General features: G+C 32.8%; 2 protein-coding genes across 2 annotated transcripts; one reads left to right on the forward strand and one right to left on the reverse strand.

The window, feature by feature from the left end:
- Nucleotides 1-14,513: 14,513 nt before the first annotated feature.
- Nucleotides 14,514-14,975, reverse strand: LOC149422391 (cuticle protein CP14.6-like). The gene is made up of 2 exons (XM_089633572.1): nucleotides 14,967-14,975; nucleotides 14,514-14,834 (listed from the first exon to the last, which is right to left on the reverse strand). Exons 1-2 carry the CDS (start codon nucleotides 14,973-14,975, stop codon nucleotides 14,514-14,516), a joined length of 330 nt encoding a protein of 109 aa, XP_089489698.1.
- Nucleotides 14,976-25,373: 10,398 nt separating this feature from the next.
- On the forward strand, nucleotides 25,374-25,816 carry LOC149422392 (cuticle protein CP14.6-like). Its single transcript, XM_089633573.1, has 2 exons — nucleotides 25,374-25,382; nucleotides 25,496-25,816. Exons 1-2 carry the CDS (start codon nucleotides 25,374-25,376, stop codon nucleotides 25,814-25,816), a joined length of 330 nt encoding a protein of 109 aa, XP_089489699.1.
- Nucleotides 25,817-26,043: the final 227 nt, after the last annotated feature.

Consider the following 26,043-nt stretch of genomic DNA (forward strand, 5'->3'; position numbering starts at 1 on the left):
CAAAGCGACGATGAAGATCTGGAATATTAGTTTTAAAAAATATATTTATTTGAACACATCAGGAATAAATTCGAGATACCAATTGTAAGCACAATAATTAGGTTTTATGCTATTGTCAAAAGTGTACACATAAACATAAGATTAACTTACGAGCTGCATTTTCAGAGAATAATGATACTGTTCCGTCGCTAAAACTGAACTATGCCATTTTCGAACAAATTGGATGTATTTATATGAAAACATCTTCGGGAAATATGTATGAGTGCGTATTTAATAGCAATCAGTGAACTCGTGCCTAAGGGAATGGTATGTTTTGCTTAATTAATAGCTTGGCAATTAATATTTTCGTGAAAATTATAAACTTCTTCCTGGTTCATTGAAACACGATTTTATTAAATTACTGAAATTCGCCGAATAAAATATATTTGTCGGTAGTACCAGCAAATATTTTGCACCAGAAATGCAATTGATTCTCCTAAGACCTAGGTCGACTAGTGAAATCATCTCAGTGGTTTCAGATGAAGTTATCTGAAGAAAGAATTTGGAACTCCATTTCTTTCACATCTTTTTTAGTCAATTACTTAAACAACAGTATATTAATTATATTATTGTTTGAGTTTTATGATTTATAATCACACATCGTATCTGATGGTTCTAAGTACCCTAGAATAAAATATAAGTATTTATTGAACGTGAATAAGAATAACGGTACCTAATTATTTATAAAAAAATAACTCTTTTTCAAATACATAAAGATTGTTTCAACATTGACAACTCAATAACTTTTTCGAACAGCAATAGACAAAGTATTCTTGGCTCTATAACTACTCCGCGCTGTAACACCACCACAGCCCAACAATTTTATAAATATTTTGGTGTCAAATGGTTTAATCAATTACCTCTTAACTTAAGATTGGAAATGAATTATAAAAAATTCAAAAGCTCAATAAAAGCACTATATCAATAGCATATTAAAATCGTTTATGTTTAAAAAAGACAATATAATCTCTCAATTATTATTATATTGAAATCCTTTTCTCTTATTTCTTATTCTTATCTCTTTCTTTCTTTTACATCCTTTTCTCTTTTCTATTTGATAAAATTTTGTTAAATATAAAATTTTTATTTTGTTATATTAAAAAATAAAAATTCTTTTCATTATCATTACACTCTCTGAAAAAATATGTTAAATTACTATTTACACGCGTTTCTCCGCCTTTTTAACACGAGCATTTGCTCTAAAAAAAGGTGTATCACGATGTACTGTAATAAAAAGAAAATAAACTTAATGTAATGTAATAACATGTAATTGTAAATTTAATATTAAATAAAAATTAAATATTAAAAAAAAAATATATATATATATATATAAATAGTCAGTATAATGAGTGTTTTCGGCAGAATGAGCATCACGAGACGGTACCTGAATAGATTAAACAGGGGACAGAGTCAAACTGGCAGAGAAATGAAAATATCCAGTGTTTTCAAAAAATTTCAAATGGTTTTTCCTAGCCAAAATTTTATTTTGTTATATTAAAAAATAAAAATTCTTTTCATTATCATTACACTCTCTGAAAAAATATGTTAAATTACTATTTACACGCGTTTCTCCGCCTTTTTAACACGAGCATTTGCTCTAAAAAAAGGTGTATCACGATGTACTGTAATAAAAAGAAAATAAACTTAATGTAATGTAATAACATGTAATTGTAAATTTAATATTAAATAAAAATTAAATATTAAAAAAAATATATATATATATATATAAATAGTCAGTATAATGAGTGTTTTCGGCAGAATGAGCATCACGAGACGGTACCTGAATAGATTAAACAGGGGACAGAGTCAAACTGGCAGAGAAATGAAAATATCCAGTGTTTTCAAAAAATTTCAAATGGTTTTTCCTAGCCAAAAATCTTTTTAACTAGGAAAATATCGACAATAACTTTTTCCCAAATTTCCCATCATTTAGATTTATTTCTATTATCTTCCTCTTCAATGAGAAATAATTGTTATTTTATACGTATTTTAGATTTCAGTATTTTCACGAAATAACAATTTGTTTAATGTAAACCAAATTTTGATAAATAAAAAAAAAATATTTGCTAGAAGGAGGCATGGAATTTTATTCCCAGTTTGTTGCGGACTACCAATTTGCCTAAAATATACATATTTTTATTTGTGTTTGTCTTTGGGCACAATAATATTATTTTTACTGGCAATTAATATAATATGTATATATATATTAATTATATATATAATATGATATCAAAATGACTTTTGGTTTAGATAAATGTAGAACGATCCATATAGAGAAAGGCAAAATTGTAGATGGGGACGAGAGTATATTTAGAAATTTCCAAATTACTAGTATGAAAAGGGATGAGGTTTATAAGTATTTAGGATACCCACAATCAAATAGATTAGACCATAGTAGTATTAAAATGATATTAGGATTAAATTTCACAATAGGATCAGGAAAATTTTAAAATGCAATCTATCTGCTAAAAATTTAGTAAAAGCAATAAATACTTGGGCAATACCTCTATTAACGTACTCATTTGGCATAATTAAATGGTCTGATACAGATTTAGATAACTTAGAAAGATTAATTAGAACTACGCTAACAAAGTTTAATTGCCATCATCCAAATTCAGCTATAGAACGAGTTAATTTACCTAGAAATTTAGGAGGTAGAGGTATAGTCAAAATAACTTCTTTGAAACATAATCAGGTAGAAATGCTAAGAACTTTTTTCCATAGGAAAGCTCATAGCTCAGAAATGCACAAAATAATTTGCAAGGCAGATAGAAATATTACACCTTTAAATTTATACGATGAGAATGCCAACATTTTTATAAATCCCAACCAGGAATTATTAGATTCCTGGTCAAATAAAATTTTACACGCAAAACACTTCAATTATCTCAACCAAACGTATGTTGACAAAATTTCGTCAAACAAATGGTTGAGTATTGGAGAGTTGAGCGCAGAAATAGAAGGATTTATGCTTGCCATTCAGGATAGAGTCATTAATACTAAAAATTATAGAAAGCATATAATCAAAGATACAAATCAAATTGATGATTTGTGTAGAAAATGTTTGGCTTTTCCGGAAACTATAGAACATATTATATCTGGATGTTCTATATTAGCACCGTCCGAGTATACATTTAGGCACAATCAAGTTTTAAAAATAATTCACCAAAATTTGGTGATTAAACATAACTTGATTGACTGCCGTAATATAGTACCATACTATGAATACGAACCAAATTCATTTTTAGAAAACGAATTTTATAAAATATATTATGATAAAACTATACTAACAGACCGAGCGATTAGTCATAATAGACCCGATATAGTTTTACATGACAAAATTAAAAAAAATAACTTATATCATTGATGTCGCTATTCCAAATTCCTGTAACATTCAAAAATCTGTTAATGAAAAAATTAGAAAATACACAGATTTAGGAAACGAAATAAAAAGAATTTGGCATTCTCAGACTATAAAAATATTACCATTCGTTATTTCGGCTACTGGCATTATACCTAGCTCTCTCATTAAAAATTTAGGCGTATTAGATCTATCAAAAAATTTATATATAAAGATGCAAAAGTCGGTCATTTTGAATACATGTAGGATAACGAAAGATTTTTTAAATATTTATGTTGAGGGATCAGTAGGATTTATAGGCCCTGTTAGAAGTACTACCGAGCCGAACCCTCTGATATGAAAATATCTGGAGACGGTGAATTTTTTTTTCCCATTTGATCTCTGATGAGTTGACGTGTTGTTGTTCTTGTATTGTTTTGTATTTATTTTGCTTATATAATGCACTTACATAATGTTGATTGACTAGATGATCATTTGTGGAAAAGTGAGTGGAAGGGTTAAGTTTTTCCTTTGGGGAAGATTTAACCCGGACAACTAAATCGGAAGTTTAAAAAAAAAAAAAAAGTAATGATGAAGACAAACCTGTGTTATCATCGATTAATATTGTAGTTTTTATTAATATTTGTTTTTGTATTTTTCGTATTGTATTAAATTCAAGAAATACGCACAACCACAATAATAATAATAATAATAATAATATTAAATGGCATAATTAAATGGTCTAATACAGATTTAGATAACTTAGAAAGATTAATTAGAACAACGCTAACAAAGTTTAATTGCCATCATCCAAATTCAGCTATAGAACGAGTTAATTTACCTAGAAATTTAGGAGGTAGAGGTATAGTCAAAATAACTTCTTTGAAACATAATCAGGTAGAAATGCTAAGAACTTTTTTCCATAGGAAAGCTCATAGCTCAGAAATGCACAAAATAATTTGCAAGGCAGATAGAAATATTACACCTTTAAATTTATACGATGAGAATGCCAACATTTTTATAAATCCCAACCAGAAATTATTAGATTCCTGGTCAAATAAAATTTTACACGCAAAACACTTCAATTATCTCAACCAAACGTATGTTGACAAAATTTCGTCAAACAAATGGTTGAGTATTGGAGAGTTGAGCGCAGAAATAGAAGGATTTATGCTTGCCATTCAGGATAGAGTCATTAATACTAAAAATTATAGAAAGCATATAATCAAAGATACAAATCAAATTGATGATTTGTGTAGAAAATGTTTGGTTTTTCCGGAAACTATAGAACATATTATATCGGGATGTTCTATATTAGCACCGTCCGAGTATACATTTAGGCACAATCAAGTTTTAAAAATAATTCACCAAAATTTGGTAATTAAACATAACTTGATTGACTGCCGTAATGTAGTACCATATTATGAATACGAACCAAATTCATTTTTAGAAAACGAATTTTATAAAATATATTATGATAAAACTATACTAACAGACCGAGCGATTAGTCATAATAGACCCGATATAGTTTTACATGACAAAATTAAAAAAATAACTTATATCATTGATGTCGCTATTCCAAATTCCTGTAATATTCAAAAATCTGTTAGTGAAAAAATAAGAAAATACACAGATTTAGGAAATGAAATAAAAAGAATTTGGCATTCTCAGACTATAAAAATATTACCATTCGTTATTTCGGCTACTGGCATTATACCTAGCTCTCTAATTAAAAATTTAGGCGTATTAGATCTATCAAAAAAATTATATATAAAGATGCAAAAGTCGGTCATTTTGAATACATGTAGGATAACAAAAGATTTTTTAAATATTTATGTTGAGGGATCAGTAGGATTTATAGGCCCTGTTAGAAGTTCTACCGAGCCGAACCCTCTGATATGAAAATATCTGGAGACGGTGAATTATTTTCCCATTTGATCTCTGGTGATTTGACGTGTTGTTCTTGTATTGTTTTGTATTTATTTTGCTTATATAATGCACTTACATAATGTTGATTGACTAGATGATCATTGGTGGAAAAGTGTGTGGAAGGGTTTAGTTTTTCCTATAGGGAAGATTTAACCCGGACATAAAATCGGAAGTTTAAAAATACACAATAAAGCCAAGAAATACGCACAACCACCACTAAAAATGATATCGAGAGAACCTTTAGAGCTCCTGGTAGGACAACCCCAACAAAACCCCGGCCTATAATTGTGCGATTCAAATACATTCACTTAAGAGGAAACGCGGGCGCTGAGAACTTTGAACAATAGGTATTTTAAAAATCACTTGCTATTTCACTCTGCTCATCGCGCGCGCTATCGATGTGTAGGTACCCACCAAAGATATTAGAAGAACGAGATGTGCTATGCGCAGTTCGTACTGAGTGGAATTGTTTTGCCGAGTGTCGCCAGTTTTGTTCACCAATACTACTGCACACCTTCGCTTGCGCTAAGGTATCCGCACTAATACATAGAACAGATTTCTGTGCGTACACGTCCCGATGCCGTTCAAAGTACCCTAATTAGGTAGTACTCCGGCTACGGTCCGGCGGCCAACATAGCATATCTCGTTCTTCTAATATCTTTGGTACCCACCCAACTAAGAGTGTGTGACTCGACTCCCGCTCCGCATCTCCCGTTTTCATTTCAGTAGACAATTGCTCGCATGCGAGGATCGCGCACGATAAATTATCTACTGTTTCGATAAATGCGTATTTTCGACCGTCGTAGATAATGTAAAACAACCGATATTAATACCAACATAAAAATGTACCAATTTTTTTTTTTAATATTTTACCCGTGTATTTAACTCCATAGATTTGATACATTTTTCTATATACATCTGTTTACGACTGTCAATTTTCAATTCACTTTGTTGTTCGTTGAAGAAGTAGTAATTTGACCCAACAGGATGTTGGTAAGATCCTGTGCCAAAAAAATTCAACGCAATTAAAATCTGAAAAAAAACAATGTTTTATCATCATATCACTGATTTGAGTAAAAAAAATGATTTTTTTGCATATAACGGGGATCATTAATCGTTCTTACCTTCGTTTTAACATCTACAGACTTGATTTTATATGGTTCTTTCATCAAAGGCGACAATAGATCAATTAATTTGAGCACCAATTGTTTAGATAGTCGAAAATTTTTTATGAACAGTTCATTACTCAGACTAAATGCATCATTTCTTGAAAAAAAATTTCTTGGTGGCATTTCAGTTAAATATTCGGCCTGTTCCATGTCTTCGGTCGCTTGTATGTGCGTCAAATCTTCAAAACTCACCATTTTTATAATAATTAACAAAAATACGACACACGCAAACCGTACAAGTAACACTTTTTGACAGTTGAACTACCTACTACTAAAACCAATAGTCCAATTATCTACTGCTTTGTAATAGATAATTATCTATTAGGAATTCCAAAATACGCTTTCTATCGAAAATTAGTAGATAATTACTCGATGATAGAAAAACCATAGACAACGTAGATAATTATCGCATGCTAATGGGATGTGGACACGGTCAAGCGGCTTGATCGCAAGCACGTAGTTTATTGTCTATGGCACTTTGTGTCAAGCATTTTGACCGTGTACCGAAGTAGACCGTGTCCACATCCCATAATGGGATGTGGACACGGTCAAGCGGCTTGATCGCAAGCACGTAGTTTATTGTCTATGGCACTTTGTGTCAAGCATTTTGACCGTGTACCGAAGTCGACCGTGTCCACATCCCATAATGGGATGTGGACACGGTCGACTATAACAGTTGTCTACTGAAATGACAATTGGGTCCCTGGTGTTTGTGGTTATTTTTCCGACTTATTTCTCCTTTTGTCTCGGCATATAATGTTTTTGTTACTGGGCACTTACTGGGTCTTACTAAAATCTCTAAATAGTATCGAACAAAGTATAAGAAATGGATTTTGATAGGATTTTCACTATCATTTAAAGATTTTCTTCCGAAAGGTTTACACACGTAATTTATAAATATGTATTATGTTTATAAAAAGTAGAGGAAAGTCATTGTGTAATCAAGTGATTTAAAATATTTTTTCGGGCGCTTAAATTGCTAACGCTGGCCAAACCTTGTGAGATACGTCAAAATAATGTACTACTAATTAATTGTATTGCTATTACTTACTTGACCGGTCAGTGGCTGAGTGGGCATCGCGTTTGGGTCCCACCCGGGCGTCCCATGTTCGATTCCTCGGCTGGCTAAGTTCTCCACCACAACACAAGCAATACCTTCCGCTTAGTGTGGTGGTAGTAGGAGTTTTTCAAATGTTAGGTTATTCGTAACCAGGGAATGTTTGTCTTTCTTTTAAAAATTAAAAAAATCTTACTACCCATATAGGTACACCTACTAAAATATGTAGGTGCGTACATTTGAACTGCCTCCGTGGTTGAAGGGTAAGGCTCTTGGCTACGAATCCGCAGGTCGCGGCGTGCGCAAGTAAATTTTATTAAATTAATTTGTGTCGTTTTGCTAAATTAATTAATTAAAAATAATATAAAATACTTGTGTGGACAGATAGTTATCTTTTTTGTTTATCAAAACTTAACTAAACCATTCAAGTTGTTTGAGACAGGGAAAAGTATTAAAATATAATATTTATTTTTTATTTTAGTAAAATTCCTGAAATCAACAGGTTTTAATTCCCTTGCGATGTTTATTTGGCCAAAATGACCAATTTTTACCACATAAACATCGCAAGTGACCAATTTTCGATATAATATTGCAATTTTTTGTTCACTATTTTGTTTTACGAATCTTATTATTGTGTTTTATTAATAGAGCCAACGCCAATGCCATTCGTTGAAATTTTGAAAATGACATGAAAGCCATAACACCCTTGCCAATCACCACACTGCAAATCGGATGGTGTGGAGGAAACCTCCATTTTTTTCCACTCTACCTCCAGACATGTCGGGGTTCTGAAAATCGGATCATGAGTAAAAATGAACTAGTATTTAAATATCCATGTAACTCGAAAATAATAGAAAATGTCATGACTAAACGGCGCAACTTTTCCTACTGTGTTTTGTTATAACAGATCACCACGTAAATGGCATCTTTTTAAAAATATATATTTCAAAAAAAATTCTTTATTCATTGTAAGTTGAGGATTTTTTTACTTTCATGCTAGGTACATGTCCGTGTTACGACCAAATTCTGTATCGGGTTTCTACAGGGTTTTGTTATAATACTCGTCCAAATAAGTCGCGTCTCAACTTGAGCGCGCACATACAATAGTCAGGTGGCTTCTTGCTGCTAACTCATCTTCAGTCGCGTCGCGACTTGAGCGTGCGTTTAGACTGGTCTCCCGATCCGGCCTGCCACGCAACTGGCGGACCGATGCATATATCGCCAAGACCCGGACAATCCTCACCCCCATGAACCCGGACACCCCTGCTCAAGTCACCAAACGTAGCGAACCACTTGGGGTGACCTATGACAGAGGTTATCCAATAAATGGTTCCCGGGGCGGCGGTACCCATAACCACCTCCCAAATTGATAATTATTATAGATAAAAATTATAAAAATTATAAAAATTGAATTTGGTCCAATTTTAATAAGATCGGCAAGTATGGCATACTCGAAATAAGTCACTAAACCAAAAAAAAACTAATAAAACATATCAATATCTCGGGAAAAGACAACACTAGTGCACCGACACAATTCGATATACTACGCTACATCACTTTGCTGTATATTTATTTGTCGAAATAGAAGTTAAATAAATAAAATAACAATATACATTATAGGTTATTGAAGAATTATAATATTATGCTAGTTACCCAAAAGTTATTTTTTAAAACACCTCGGAGTCGGTCTGGCCGTAACGGATGTTTTTTTTACAGATATTATTTTACTTAAACAAATGAAATTAAAGTAAGAATATCGGAATACTTCACCAAACAAACACAAAAGTGACCAAACGGAAAAAATAATAAAAAAAACATCGATTACTCGGGACAACACAACACTAGAATATCGAATATCGATTTATGACTACGTGACATCACTTCGCACAAATACATGTATAAGTATTTATCTAAACCATGTCCCCCCGACCCTTACCTCCCGAATACTGAGCGAAAGGGACATGCAGCTCGCTCTACGAATACCTAAATGAAATCTTCAAAATCGAGGTTTTGTATTCCCCATTTTTCTCCTTCAAAAATTAACCTATTTATTTTTTTTTTTACCAACTACATAAAAAGAAACTATTCTATGTCGGACCGTTTTGCTTTTTTTCAAAATATATTGTCTAGTTTGTAGACTGAACGTCTTTTGACTGCGTTTAAATCAGGCAATTTTATTGATTTTTGGAAGGTCATAACTTCTATTAGAAGCAATTTACCAAAAAAAACAAAACGTACCGACACGCAAATCGCCGATATTTAATTTATGTTAAAAAAATATTTGCTCTAGGGTTAAAATCCAGAAAGATAAATGGGGACTACGTTTGTATGGAAAAATCAACGCCCGGTTACGTCTTAAGAGTTGAATTCTTAAGTTGTGTCAAAAGAAACAATTTGAACGCCACCACGAAGGAAGACAAACTTAACACGAGCTCCATAGGCCTCTCCGAACAACGTACACCAGTCTATATATCGGAACACTTAACAACAACAAATAATCGTTTACTTTACCTGGCGAAGAAGACGGCTACGGAAAAAAAGCTAGCTTACGTATGGGTGAAAGTGGGACGGGTCTACGTACGCCAAACAACAGAATCACGAGCTATCCACATTACCTCGGAAAATATTCTTCTCACACTATGACTCACTAATACAAGCATACACTCATTATTTTACTCAAACACCACACACACATCTGTACGTTCCCAAATCTTATCATTGTGGGTATACTTAAATAACTTTAAAAAAGAAAATATAAATGATTCAAGTATCATTTTATATCCCCGAAGAAACCATACTCACATGTAACAAAAATGTAATTGATAATCCCGAAGACATGAATAAATATTGTTGGGAATCGTACGGTCTGAAAATTATTCACCAGAACATTAGAAGTATTACCAATATTGATGACTTTCTCGTATTTCTTGACCAACTTAATTTCACATTCGATTTGCTAGTTCTAACTGAGTGCTGGATTAATAAATACTTCATTGCCAAAAAGATACAAAATTATACTGAGTACCACACAACCAGTATAATAAATAAATCTAGTGGCATTGTAATCTATGTCAGGGACGGTATACAGACGCAAGTTGATGAACTCATTTTATCACAAGCAAATTGTCTAAAAATTGTGCTTTACAAAAACCTATGAATTTTTACAATCTATAGATCACCATCATTTCACAATGTCGATTCGTTTCTTAATTCACTCCACTCTATCATTAACAACACAGAAAACCCAGAACACCAAATAAACATTAGAGACTTGAATATTAATACTATTATTGACAATCATCGCCAATCCGATGGTTATTTATGTTTTCTCACTGAAAACGCTTTTACTCCGATAATTAACACACCCATTCGAGTACAATGCGCAAGTAAATCGTGCTTGGATCACATCAACGTTAAAAACATTGATTTTACAGACTCATTTGTTATACACACAACAATTTCAGATTATTATACCACAGAGCTCGGCCTAAGAAATAAACCTTCCTCTCCTCCTAAAAGTAAATATATTTCTAAAATAAATTATCGCGCACTAATTGAGGAGCTGAAAAAAGAAAGAAATTGAAGAAAAGTGGCCAAACGTAATAAACCAGACGGACACTGAGCAAGCAATGCAGCAATTTATCACTAAATTACAATACTTCATATCTAATCACACTATTAACAAAGTTATACCGAACAAACAATTTAAACTCATGCCATGGATCACCCCTGCCTAGTCAAATCCATCCACAGACGTAATCAAATACATAAAAATGCTAAAAGACAACCAGATAATATTCTAGTTCAAGAACAATATAAGAAATATAGAAACTTATGTAAAAAAAAACTAATTATTTCCACCAAAGAAATTTTCTATCAAAAACATATATACGAAAACACCATAACTCCAAAACGTTTCTGGGAAATATTTCTTAAAATTACCAAAACAAAAAACAGCAAATCGTCTTTCATACAATTATTGGATATTAAAAACACATGTACTACTAACCCCAAATTGATGGCTAATTTTGCTAATCACTATTTCACTTCAGCAGGAGCCTCTCTCGCAAATAAAATCCGTGAAAAATGTAAGAAAACTGAATCTGAACTAGCCAACATACCTACAACTGATCTTAATCTTAAAACAGACGAGATTCAAACAACGATTAATGAAGTCATGAAAATGATAGATGAGCTGAAGTCATCGAATGCCTGTGGGCCATACAAAATTTCCTCAAATCTGCTGAAAGTATTGAAACCACTTATAACGAGTACCGAGTACATTTGTAATCTTAGTTTCAAGACAGGCACATTCCCAAACCACTTAAAATAATCAGTTGTTATATTGATTCATAAAAATGGAAACAAATCGGATATACATAATTATCGGCCAATATCTCTATTCAACTCATTCTCAAAAATTATCGAGAAAATCGTAAAAAATCGTCTCACCCTCTATCTTGAAAGACATAAAATCTTATCTAATAACCAGTTCGGCTTTCGACCAGGTCTAGGAACAGAAAATGCTATTGCTAAGCTGGCGGATACTATTTCCAATAATATTGACCGGGGTAATAAATCCATCGCTCTCTTTTTAGATCTTGCCAAAGCTTTTGATACCATCTCGCATAAAATACTTCTAAAAAAACTAAAGGCTATAGGTATTGAGGGACTGCTATACAAATGGATGGATAGTTACTTAACTAACAGATACCAAAAAGTTAAAATTAATGATACTGTTAGCGATCCGGCCCTTGCAGAATTTGGTGTACCCCAAGGGAGTACCTTAGGACCTATTTTGTTCAGTATTTATATCAATGATCTGTGTAACAGCAATTTTTTTAATCATATTATAACATTTGCAAATGATACTGTCTTAATATTTGAAGGAAAAACATGGAACGATGTTACACTGCAAAGCAGAAAGTGGAATAAAACAGCTAAAACTTTGGTTGGACTATAATCTGTTGACACTCAATTCGGAAAAAACAACCCGGTCGGCATTAAGTATTTACCCATAAGTGATGTTTACAAAGTTACTGTTTAATTTTAAATTAAATTTACACGATTTAGTGCGACAGAAGCGGGCCAACCCAAGGAAGCATTTAATATTTTTATACATAAATGCATTGACTCCACTACCTGTAATTGCTATAAATTGGAATGCGTAGACAGTATAAAATACCTTGGTGTTATATTAGACAAATATCTTAGATAGGATGGACACATAGATCGAGTTGCCACAAAGGTTAGAAAGCTTACGTACATGTTTATGACAATCAGAAATATCTTACGTAAAAAAGAATTGAAACTCATCTATGATGCTATGTGTGGGTCACTTCTAGACTATGCATCCTTAGGTTGGGGTGGGTGTGCAAAAACTGTTTTGGACAAATTAGCAAAAACTCAAAAATCACTACTAAGGGTAATCCTCAAAAAACCATTTAGATATCATAGCGATGCACTATTTGAAGAGTTCCGAGTTGTGGATGTTAGACAACTATACATGAGAAAAATAATTTTAAACACCCATCAACAACGCCACCTCTACCCATCTATTAACCACTCTCACGACACCCGCCACTCACAGAGAAATCCAATTGTACCACTCACAACTAAAACATCTCTCGCTCAAAGACACTTCTCATTCTTAGGTCCAAAACTATACAATTTCATGCCTGATGCTTGGAAAAAGGAAAACACAGCTATTCTTCATAAATTGACCACTAATTGGTTTCATCAATTAGGTAGAAAGGAGAGTGAACTTTTACTACACAAAAAATGAAATCAAACACAAACCAAAAACAACAACAACAACAAAAACTCCAACAAAAAAAAACATGTAAGAGATACCTTTATGTTCTAATCTTTATCATTATGTGTATATATGTACCTACCTAGTAATTTTAAATTAGAATGCTACCCAAGCAGCAGTTAATCTTATGTTTAATTGTATATTTTATTTTATTCTATTTTTTCTCTTTGTTATTCATATTTATAAAAAATATGTTAGTAGGCTAAGGCACCAGTTGAAAGTACATATACCTATTATTTCATTATTATTTTAATACTTTACTTATCAAACAACTTATCAAAATGTTAATACTCATCCTAATTTGACTGTCCTTAGTAGGCTAAGGCACCAGTTAAAAGTACATATACCTATTATTTCATTATTATTTTAATACGATACTTATCAAACAACTTATCAAAATGTTATACTCATCCTAATTTGATTATCCTTAAACGGGAATCCTCCTAGTTGGGCAGTCAAAACATTTCTTAAATAATGTATTTATTTACATTATTTAAGAAATGTATAATCTTTTACTAAATAAAAAAATAAATAAAAATTCTTCAGCCTCAAATATTTTTTAAAATAAAATAAATTTAAATAAAAAACAGACCTTTATCTTATGAATTGATCGGTTTCCTAATTAACTTTCAATAAAACATGTGTTATCGCGGTGTCAGAACACGTGTTCTTTAAAATTCTAATATTCGTATATTATCAGGACAAATGCCAGGTTTTCCAATAAAATAGGAATTTAATAAAAGTATAATAGGAAACGGCCTACGATCCCGTTTTTAACCGGATTTTAAATAAATCAGCAGTACTCATTTTTCTCCGTGCATCCCAATAGAATTCTGATACTTCTTGACGAATCTGTGCTCCTGAAGATTACCGTATACATTTGTTTTTTAAACGAATCGTAAATTTTATTCCGAGATTGATGAAATTTTGCACACTCAACCTTCAAAATAAGAGGAAGGTAACTGTCTACATGAGATTGCGAAAAACAAGCCCCATCTCCTTTTCCCATCCCTTTAAGCAGAATTTTGATACTACTTGACAAAATTTTGCACTTTTTGTGAGCTATGTTTAAAGAAGTAAATAAATATCATTTTAACACAGAAGAAAAAAAAAATTTGCTTTGTTTTAAATTTATTTATTTTCGATGTCTTTGGTCAGTATGATTTAAGCAACAACAGATTTGGGCAAATGTTCTCCCTGGGCCCTGAATCCTTTCTCGTCGGCTACGTACTTGGTGAGGTAGACCTTTCCATCATCAGAAATGAAGGAGTACTGGCCCTCCTTGACCAGAACTTTATCCTTGCCGTCGAGGGTCGGCTTCAGGACTCCAGACTCGGAGAGTACAGTTCCATCGCCGCTGCGGTAGAGCAGGGAGAATTCCCCATTGTCGTTGTGTGTCTCGGTCCTCTCTAGAACTGGGATCACCACACGGGGGGCTTCTGGGGCTGCCAGGGCTCCCACAACCATCAAAGCGACGATGAAGATCTGGAAGATTAGTTTTAAAAAATATATTTATTTGAGCACATCAGGAATAAATTCGAGATACCAATTGTAAGCATAATAATTAGGTGTAATGCTATTGGCAAATGTGTACACATAAAAATAAGATTAACTTACGAGCTGCATTTTCAGAGAATAATGATACTGTTCGTCGCTAAAACTGAACTATGCCATTTTCAAACAAATTGGATGTATTTATATGAAAACATCTTCGGGAAATATGTATGAGTGCGTATTTAATAGCAATCACTGAACTCGTGCCTAAGGGAATGATATTTTTTGCATAATTAATAGCTTGGCAATTAATATTTTCGTGAAAATTAGAAACTTCTTCCTGGTTCATTGAAACACGTTTTTTTAAATTACTGAAATTCGTGGAATAAAATATAGTTGTCGGTAGTCCCAGCAAATATTCTGCACCAGAAATGCAATTGATTCTCCTAAGACCTAGGTCGACTAGTGAAATCATCTGAGTGGTTTCAGATGAAGTTATCTGAAGAAAGAATTTGGAACTTCATTTCTTTCATATCTTTTCATTTATCACCTTCCTACTTAAATAACAGTATATTTATATTATTGTTAGAGTTAGTTTTAATAGTTCTTCTTTAAAGTTTCCATTTTTCGGATCTCCCGAAAACACATCAAATGATAGGCGTGACCCGTGACGTCACTAATCACCAGTCTCAAAAGCATTATTTTTTTTAACCGTCGCGGTCGCACATAAGAACGGCAAAAGAAATGACGGCGCCAAAAATAGGTAAAAACACTGTCTTCAAACTTAACATAAATACATTCGAAACGTTCTCTATAAACAAGTTCAAAATAAACCGCATGAATTTGTTTTGTGAACGCTACCCAATAGTCAAAAAACGGTAAAAACATTGTCTTCAAACTAATCATAAATACCCTTTTTATGTAAGAACACAATATTTGAAATCATAAAGATCTATGATTTATAATTACTAATCGTATGATGGTTCTAAGTACCCTAGAGTAAAATATAAATATTTATTCAACGTGAATAAGAATAACGGTACCCATATACGTAAATAGTACGTATAATAAGTGTTTTCGGCAGAATGAGCATCACGAGACGGTACCCGAATAGATTAAACAGGGGACAGAGTCAAACTGGCAGCGAAATAAAAACAGCCAATGTTTTAAAAAATTTCAAAACTTTTCCTAGCCAATAATCTTATTAATTACGAAAATATTGACAATAAGTTTGTCCCTAAAATTTTTCAAAACTGATGAACGATATAACACAAATTTTATGTTTTAGTTGAAAAAAAAACATCTCAAAAGTCACCGGAGACGTAAATTTCGTTTACATTTTTACTCCAAATAATGTCAGGAATTACTAATTAAAGTAAGTCAAGTACGTCCTAACTTAATACCCTGTATAACCAAGAATTTACTTAATTTATCACAACATACCCGTTTAGATCAACAAAACATCGTCACGGTACAAAATTGAACTGCTCAAAAAAATGCACAGAGTAAGACAAAATATATCATTTTATATATATATACGAGGCGTATCCAGAAAGTAAGTGTACTGAGGCTTTCACGACCGAATGAATTTTATTTTCGATATGTTAGCTACACTTACGTGTAGCCTGACTCTTCTCCTCCGAAACGAGACCTGTTCAAGGTCGGTACGTTGAGAAGTGTCGACGCGACAACACGTTTCGTGAAAAATGTCAATCCAATCTCCCGCCAAGTGCGAAATACGCGGCGTCATCCGCTATCTCGTTAAGAAGGAAAAACCTCCGTTTGAGGTTTATAATGAGGTTAAAACTGCATATTGTGATAAAACTATGAATTGTACGAGTGTGCACAAGTGGTATCGCGAGTTTAAAAACGGTTCTCACCTCTTCACCCTCCGCCAAAAAGTTCAAAACCACAATTTCAGCCAAGAAAATCGTGGCATCCGTGTTTTGGGACTGTCAAGGCATAATTTTGATTGAATATCTGCCTCAAAGGGAGACCATCAACTCTGCAAGATACTGTGAGACCCTAAAAAAATTGCGGAAGGCGATTCAAAACAAGAGGAGAGGCATGCTGACAAAGGGAGTCAGCATGCTGCACGACAATGCCAGACCACACACGGCCAACGCCACGAAGGAACTGCTTGCTTCGTTTAAATGGGATATCCTGAACCACCCCGCGCATTCCCCTAACCTAGCACCTTCAGATTATTATCTCTTTACCTCTCTGAAGCTGTACATGGGTGGAAAAAGGTTTTCAACCGACGAGAAGGTAAAGGAGGAGGTGGAAAAGTGGACGATGGGGTTGGCGGGAAACTACTTCGAGGAAGGCATCAAAAAGTTGATCCCCCGCTTCACCACCTGCATTGAGAGGAATGGCGACTATGTCGAAAAATAGCTTACATATTTACTACGGTAAAGATGTAATTTTTTTGTTTCAATAAAAAAATTTGTAACCTACAAAAATTCAGTACACTTACTTTCTGGATACGCCTCGTATATTGTGCTTATACATACAAATAGAGTCAGACATGAATAAATTCGTTGTTTTATACAACGTTGTTATTGTTTTATTTCGTTAATATGTTAAGGCGATGCACTACGTCGTGTAGTATTTTAAATTGAGCCGCTATCCATAACAACCCTTACGTAGATGGCGATAAGGTTTAAATTCCCGCTTAACACCATCCGCCTGTTTTGATTTATGCAAGAAAGAAACATGGCCAAAAAGTGCCTTTTATTTTATTTTGTGGATGTTAAGGCATAAATATTTAATTGTTTTTGATCATTTTATAAATAACTTAATTTGCCACATTATACAATAAAATCATAACCGAAAACGGGTTCGTAAGTAGGAGATTTTGAACTTTAAAGCAGTTTTCATAGGCCTTATACATTATTTTTTTCTGGGCTTATAGAACGACTTATCTAAAAAATACTCGATTATTTCAAAGGGCAAGATGTATTCTACTCACAGTATTTAATTAAAGCATCTGAAACATTTCTAGGCGACCAAATTTTCAAACCAAAAATACATGATTTTGCATTACTACGTATGGCATCGCCTTAACCACAAACTGGTAGCTTTCTATCAAATTTTTTTAATAATATATTATAAAAATTTGCCTCCATTCTGGCGAAATTCTTAAAGGTCGTACTTTAATACTTCATATATGAAATAAATAAATAGAAAAGATTTAGAAATCTTTTCCGATTCGCCTCTGCCCCGGATGAATAAGGGTCCAGGTGGATCGTGTCTCTACAGTTCAAAGCAGAGACTCGGGTCAGCTCCTCGTGCCAAAAGCTCGACGGCTTTTTATGTTAAATCTCCGGTGCAGACTGCTCGTTCAATTGAGTAATTACTTCGATGACTTTCAGGCTGATGTCAACTCGAATGCACTTCAAATATACTAATGTTTTTGATGATTGGACAATGCTGTGAGTCTTGGTAATGTGCGTTAAAGATAAGATTATTTTTTCTAGGAGTCATTTCACTATTAGTTAACGAGATTATAAAATAGTCACATTGAAAATAACTCTTCTCTATCAAGCTTTATGTGGTATTATTGCGTCCGCGTCTTTCAACGCACCATTTCACTTTTAAGTCTATTCGAATTTTTTAACAAGCACATTTTTCTTCCCTGTCTTTTGAATCGATGGCCAATAACATCGTTGAAGAGTGGCATCAAATACCCACAAAAAGTTGATCGCTGATTATATTTGTTTCAAATAAATACGTTATTTTCATGCAAACGCAATTTTTCAGACCCTATTTTTATAGTGAATTTTTTTCACTTTTTTGTTCTGTAACGGGATTATGTACTAGAGATGCAACGAATATTCGGCCACTATTCAGTATTCAGCTTATTCGGCTACTTTTGAATATTCGGCATTGAATATTCGATACCGAATACCTAATAATAAATAATGTACGCATATCAATCAAAAATTATATATTTAAGGAGAGTAGTATTACGTTATTTAATTTGAAATCAATCAGAGGCAAATTGTTGTGAATAAAAACCAGTTTTTTCTGCTTTTGCTGCTAGCAGAAGATTGCATTTTTCTTCGTAGACTATACCAGCTTCTGAAAATTGTCTATCATAGACACTACTATAAATTGACGACAGATAAATTTTAACCGACGGGTATTGTGTTGCGTTTGTAGACCACCAGTTGTAAGGATTACCTTACGATAATAATTATGATTACCTTACGGTAATTGCACTTTTCTCTGTCACCTCAGTTTGCATATTGGCAGTAGCAACATCATCTAAACAGTTTCAGAAACGTGTACTTCATAAAACGTTGTAATAATCATTCTCGTTAGTGTTTCTTTTCTTACTAGGTGGCGAAAAATCATTATCGGAATTAGTATTTCCTAGGCTCATCACAACTAATTTTCAGAGCATCTTAAACATGTTTGTGTATTTCTCTTTGTTAAGAAAAGTGGGAACGAAGTATTTGTTATTCTCATCCAAGTCAAACCGCTTTTAGGGAAGATCTCAATGAGTCAGGTGTCCTTAACTTTAAGGACGGGTTGTTTCGGAAAATTTGAACAATTCATCAAATTTCAACGTTCATTTTCGGGTTCTGTGAAAGACTTATTCAAGTTCTGTTTTTATATCATTGTAGGCTAGTTGTTTGACAAAACTGAAATAAAAACAGAACTTGAAAAAGTCTTTCACAGAACTTGAAAATGAACGTTGAAATTTGATGAATTGTTCAGATTCTCCGAAACAACCCGTCCTTAGTCTCTTCCTTTTCCAGGTATTTCAGAAATATGACAAATTATATTAATATTCGGCATTTCGGCCGACAGCGCTGCCGAATATTCGGTATACGGTATTCAGCCAAATAATTATTCGTTGCGTCTCTAGTATCTACCCTCTGTGCGATTAGAACTCTTACAACGTTGATTTTAGGGTTCTGTGAAAGTCCTTTTCAAGTTCTGTTATTATATCACAACAGAACTGAACTGAAATAATAACAAAACTTGAAAAAATCTTTCACAGAACTTAAAAATTAACTTTTAAATTTGAAGGATTGTTCAAATTCTCCGAAACAATCTGTGCTTAGACTCGATCTCTCTGATGACTATGACTTAGTTGAGGGTTGAGTTACACACACAGCATTTCAATATCCAAAACGCACTCTCTGTGATGTTTTCTATGAGGATTGTTAGTTTAGGTTAATTTTTTGGCTTCTTTTGGTGTCTTCTCCTATCGGACGTTAGCTATCATCAGCGTAATTTGTTACCCACATTCTGATTAATCTCACAGATCTTTGAGAGGTGGATGAACAGTTCGTCAAATATCTCTAGCTACCAACATATTTATATATTTGTCTAATACGTTTATCAGTTTAAAAACGTTGACTTTTACGACCCACATCTAATCGATTTGTCACTCACATACAAAGGACCACATAAATATTGAATCAAAATTAAAGTAATCACATCACTTAGATGGAATTTTCTAAATGTAATGAGAATTTGTTTTGGTTTTTTACTGACCAACCTTTCCTTTATTTTTATAAATCTTTCTTCGTATTTACAAAAATATGGTTTGAAAACATCTATAATCAGTATTTTACCAATGAAATCTTGTAACTGTCCCTACATGTGCAAATTATAAAGCACTTGAGTCATTTGTCACAGAACGATTAGCGCCAATCGGCGAGGTGTCAACCGGAGTAAGAAGAAACTAAATAAATAGCAGTAATCTGTCTGAAACCGGATACCGTCAAGGAACTGTTAAGCCAAGGGATTATTTTTATAGATTTGTCATCTTATAATTGGTTTGCGTTTACAGGATTTCTACGAATGGTTTATATAACATATTATTATTTTCTATTATCAGAGATGTGCTTTATTTCAAATAAATCCATTTTAAATGCTTTTTTAAAAACTATTTTGCATTTCGAATTTTAAATGCTTTTCTCAATGCATTTTCCATTTTAAATACTTTTTTGCAACATTCTTCCCACTATCTCCACTCATCTTTTTTTCATAAGCCCCAAATATCAGTCGGTCCTCAACCTCGATATGAGAGATAATTTACATTTGTCAAGTTGCTCCCTGGTAGGAGCCCTGGCAATTGAGTGATACCATTACAAAAAATACTGATTCAAATACTGAACATGGGGCCATGACGCTGTAATATTAAATGTTAGATAGCAGTTTCTATGTTTTTACGTTGGCAACATTAGTCCCGCGCAAATTTTTTGGTTTCATAATCTGTAGTCGTAGTGTTTTTGGATTTACCATCATGTAATATGTTTGTTCTACATTGATGTCCATTATTAAATGACCAAATTGTTTAAAAACTCTATAATTATTTTGATTGTTTGACCTGAGAAACCATTTTGAATTTTCAATGCATTTTGAAAATAGGTATTTTGCATTTTGCATTTGAAATGCTTTTCTAAAAACCATTTTGCATTTTCAAATGGAAAAGTTTTGACCCATTTCCATTTTGCATTTCAAATGGTTTTGGGTACCCATTTTGCACATCTCTGTCTATTATAGAGTAACCGAGTAAAATAAGTAATATTGTAAGTAAGCACTTAAATGCTACCTATTTAATTTTAACCACAAATGAATTATACAAGTCGTCCAAAGAAATGTCACCATCTCAATTAACAAATCTTTTTCAGGTCGGTAGGTACCATGATATTGATTATTCCGATTTGAAAGCTCGTAGTAGGAACCACGATCTTACGAACTATGGCGGGATAAAAAAAGTAGTACGCAACATGGCCACCATCTTGAAACGGAACGTTACAAACATATTTACAGAGAGACAAATGTCAAATGGTCGAGTTGAATTAAAAAGTAAATAAATTTAAATAAAAAAATTGTTGTAAATATTTGGTTATTTTTTACAATTTATTGGATTGATTGCTCGAATTTTCTACTTTCTACCATTCTTAATATTTTTATTAATTATTTTCTTCAACAATTCAATCATTAATATGTTTAAGAGGAAGCTACAAGCCAAAAATGTGTAAATTCTTGGTATACCTTATATTGTAGGTAATAGAAATTAAAATCGCTTGACAAACTGAGTCTAGAAAAGTTCAATTTCAAGCCAAAAACTGATTTGATTTATTTTGTAAATAATTTTATAAGAAATCAAAAAAGTTAATTAAGTGAAACTGCTACAAATAATATCAGCTGTATTTTCAATTGTTTCCTTTAGGCGTTCATTCATTTATATTGAAAAATGTTTTTTTTTGTAGTTTACATTTACATTTTTTTTTGTAATTTATTTTATTATTTGTATTCTACTCAAGCGATAGTGTAACCCTCAATTTATCTAAAGTATATTTTTTGTATTCATAATGTACACCAATTCGTTATAAAGATTAATCAAAGTTATAAAGACAAAATAGTGATTTAGCATTAAGCTTCGTCTTAAACTTATTGTTATGTGCTAGGTAGGTGTATACTACTAAATTTATGTCTCTTTCATGTCTTTTTAATTATTATACTCAGGTAACATTGTTTGGTTACAAAATTACTCTTATCCATCCAAACTATACAAATCTCTCCAAACCGGGAAGTAAAGTAGTCTAGCATTATCAACAGGTTCTCCTGTCCACTAATGATGTACAAGTATTTGTTATGTGTGCCTTTAGCCCCGGGGAAAAACTCTAGTTGCAACTGAGCAATAATTAGTAACATCATTTTCGCTAATTAATTATTTGGTAATTTATCGTGAATTCATATAAATACATTGTATTTTTAAAACAATGGCATAGTTCAGTTTGTAACAGCAACAGGACAGCAATTACCTCAAAATGCAAATCGTAAGTAAATATCGCAGAAGAATAGTATTTTTTGAAAGTCCATTCGCTATAATAACTCTTTGAAGCTCACTGCCTGAAAAAAAAATCCCGTTCAGTCAATGTGTTTGTGTATATTGAGATTTTTGTCTAAACCTATCCCTTTTTTGTTCTATTGTCTCACGCTTCATCATAGTCACGGCTCCATACAGTCAGTATCACCACCTCCACATCCTCAGCCACATTTTCTAATTTTTTATCTCCAGTCCTCATATTCATACACCATACTTCACAATAATTTCCACTGTGTCAGTCCAATTCAAATTACCAGTCCATCACAGCGTATGGGACCTATTGGTCCCGTCTATGGGACATAAAATGCAAAATCAAGTTCTCGAGTTCATAGCTTTTTTTCCCTGGGACCTATTGCTTACTCCTTCATAGCATTCTTAGAAGTTCTAATGCTTCGGCGATTGAGACAATGTTAATATTTGGAGTGCAGAAACTTTACATCAGTGTGTTCGTTTTTACCGTCCCAGATATCTGTTATGCATTCCCATCTCTAGATAATCTTTACCGTTATCTTTTACAGTATAGTATAAATACGTTGTATTATATAATACTGGCATAGTATTCAACTTGTTGCAAAAACAGAACATTCATAGTCAACTAGCAGTTAAAAACCCGCTCCGCGGGTTTTTTTCTGCTAGGCCCTGCGGGCGGCTCTTGCTTAGGCATCGCCCATTTCAAGTGATATTAACAACAGTTATATTTAATAGATAGATATTAGAACATTCACAGAGAGAGGGTGAGTATATATATTGTTAAAACACGGAACAGGAAGGAGTTAATTAATAATAACATTCTAAATTTACGCATAATAAGAATGACAGTTGTTTGAATAAATGAAATTTTACGTATTTGTGATGGATTATTTCAAATGAAACACTATTATTGACTACATGTCTACAACTGATATTAACTGTTATCGTACCTAATATAATTAGCTCATAGGAGACTTGCAGTGCTTAAATATGTGTTACAACCGTCAATGTCTATAAGTTGAATCAATATCGTTTAGTTTGTCACAATTAAAGATAGTTTTAACTAAGTTGACTTAAATAATAGATTATTACATATTTATTAATTGTACCCGTGTTTATGAATAAAATGAGGGTAATTGTGCGATGACATTAGCAGTCGGTTTAATTAAAAGGTGTTAATTTTACTCCAACTGGTGGTAATTCTTTACCTACAACTGTTACTGTATCTAATAAAGTTTAAAGCTAGATTATATATACACCTTCATCAGGAGAGTAAAAATCTATATATAAAGGTAGATTATTACAATATAGCGCCCCTGAGGTGATATCTCACAAAAGCGGCGCTATGCAAATTGTCCAATAAATAAATAAATATAATGTTTACATTTTATTGTGTATACACCGAAGTCAAAAATTCAATATAGATTGCAATTGGGAAAGAAGAAGTGGAAGGAGGGGGGAGGGGTAAGAGTAGGCTGGGTTTATAATAATTAGGAATTACAATATCGTTAGACGGGAAAGACCAGTTGAGTGGGAAAATATTTAAAAGAGAGTTTATAAAAAAATTCTTGTTAATTATATCTGCTTTTATATTAATATGTTTCCTCATTTCTAAAATTTCAAAATTATTTATAGTGAAGTATTTTAAGACCTGAAAAAAACAAATAGCATATAACCATAAAACAATATATTCATAAGACAAATAGCATTTAATAACGGTTATTCTAATAAATTGATAGTTGAAATACTAAATAAAAAAATTTAACACATTCTCTTCAAACGGTCTTTCTAAAGATAGAAATAAACAATGGCGTAGAATTCTGTTTGTGGATAACGATACTTCTAAAATTATATATATAAACAATCCTGGTACCATTCAACTGGCGTTTTACACTAATAACAATGAAAAAATATATTCTTAATAATAATGATAGCAAAATTCAAACAAAAAAAACAGGAGTTTAAAAACTCAATTGAGATGATTGTTATTTCTTTTACAAAGGTAGAACCAATAGAAACTTTGAAGTCAGAACTAAAGAATATCGCAGGGCTATGAATGGAAATAGTGAATCTGAGTTTGCAAATAATCTTTTAAATAATTATCACACTTTCGATAAAAATTCAGGTCTTAAAATACTTCACTCAGGATATAAAGCATCGCAAATAAATAATTTTTAAATTAGAAAACATGCCAATATAAAATCAGATATAATTAATAAGAAAAAAAAATATAAAAAATAATGATAAATGCCATTACAAAGTGATAAGCTTCCAGAAGAAATCTTCTTATAAAACGCTTGTTAATGGTAAGTAGTCAAGTATTGTTAGCTGCATATTTAAATATTCGCGCCAGGCATTTGGTTCGTTTTTAAACCGCCAGAGGTGCGCTCTGTCGGCCATCTTGAAGAAACGCGTGAATTTTTATAAACGTCAAACATAATCACGTAACTGTGGAGAATTTTCATTGTAATGTAATTAATCCAATGGATTATGAACTTTCTAAAACATATTTTCCTCGATATTATCCAAAAATTATATGAGCAGAAACGATGCTTATGAAGAAATCTCGTATTATTATGAGGCGATCCTATTTTAGTATGGAATCGTGTCCTAATATTCAAGTTACCCGAAACAGACAATTTAAATTTGACCAATCAGAGGGCCTACACCGTCCAGACGCTGGGACAATAATACTATCAGATATGCATTTCGTAAGTATTTTGCGGAATTGGAAAAAGTACTTCTCTTTGTAATATGGGAGTAATCAACCAATATTCAATATTATTTTACTACTTATCCATTGAATTGTTTTTATCTGTTTCAGTTCTTCATCGTTTCTCTGGTGGTTGTGGGAGCCCTGGCCGCCCCAGAAGCCCCCCGTGTGGTTATCCCAGTTCTAGAGAGGACCGAGACACACAACGACAATGGAGAATTCTCCCTGCTCTACCGCAGCGGCGATGGAACTGTACTCTCCGAGTCTGGAGCTCTGAAACCGACCCTCGACGGCAAGGACAAAGTTCTGGTCAAGGAGGGCCAGTACTCCTTCATCGCTGATGATGGAAAGGTCTACCTCACCAAGTACGTGGCCGACGAGAAGGGATTCAGAGCTCAGGGAGAACATTTACCCAAATCCGTCGTTGCCTAAATAATGATCACATTGATCATAGTTGAATCAACACCTCAGAACAGACTCCACCAAATAAATGAAAAAATAAATGTTTTTCTTAAAATTAGCTTTTTTTATTTTATTCCTAAAATGTCTTACAAATTAAAGAAACTAATAGTTTACATTTTTAATGTCATCACAATACATACAATCACGTAAGGCAGATTATATAGAGCTGGGACAAAAGTCACCACACTTTCAAATTA

The sequence above is a fragment of the Hesperophylax consimilis genome, chromosome 7 (assembly GCF_061612785.1).
Source record: "Hesperophylax consimilis isolate HC1 chromosome 7, BYU_Hcon_1.0, whole genome shotgun sequence".
Lineage (NCBI taxonomy): Eukaryota > Metazoa > Arthropoda > Insecta > Trichoptera > Limnephilidae > Hesperophylax > Hesperophylax consimilis.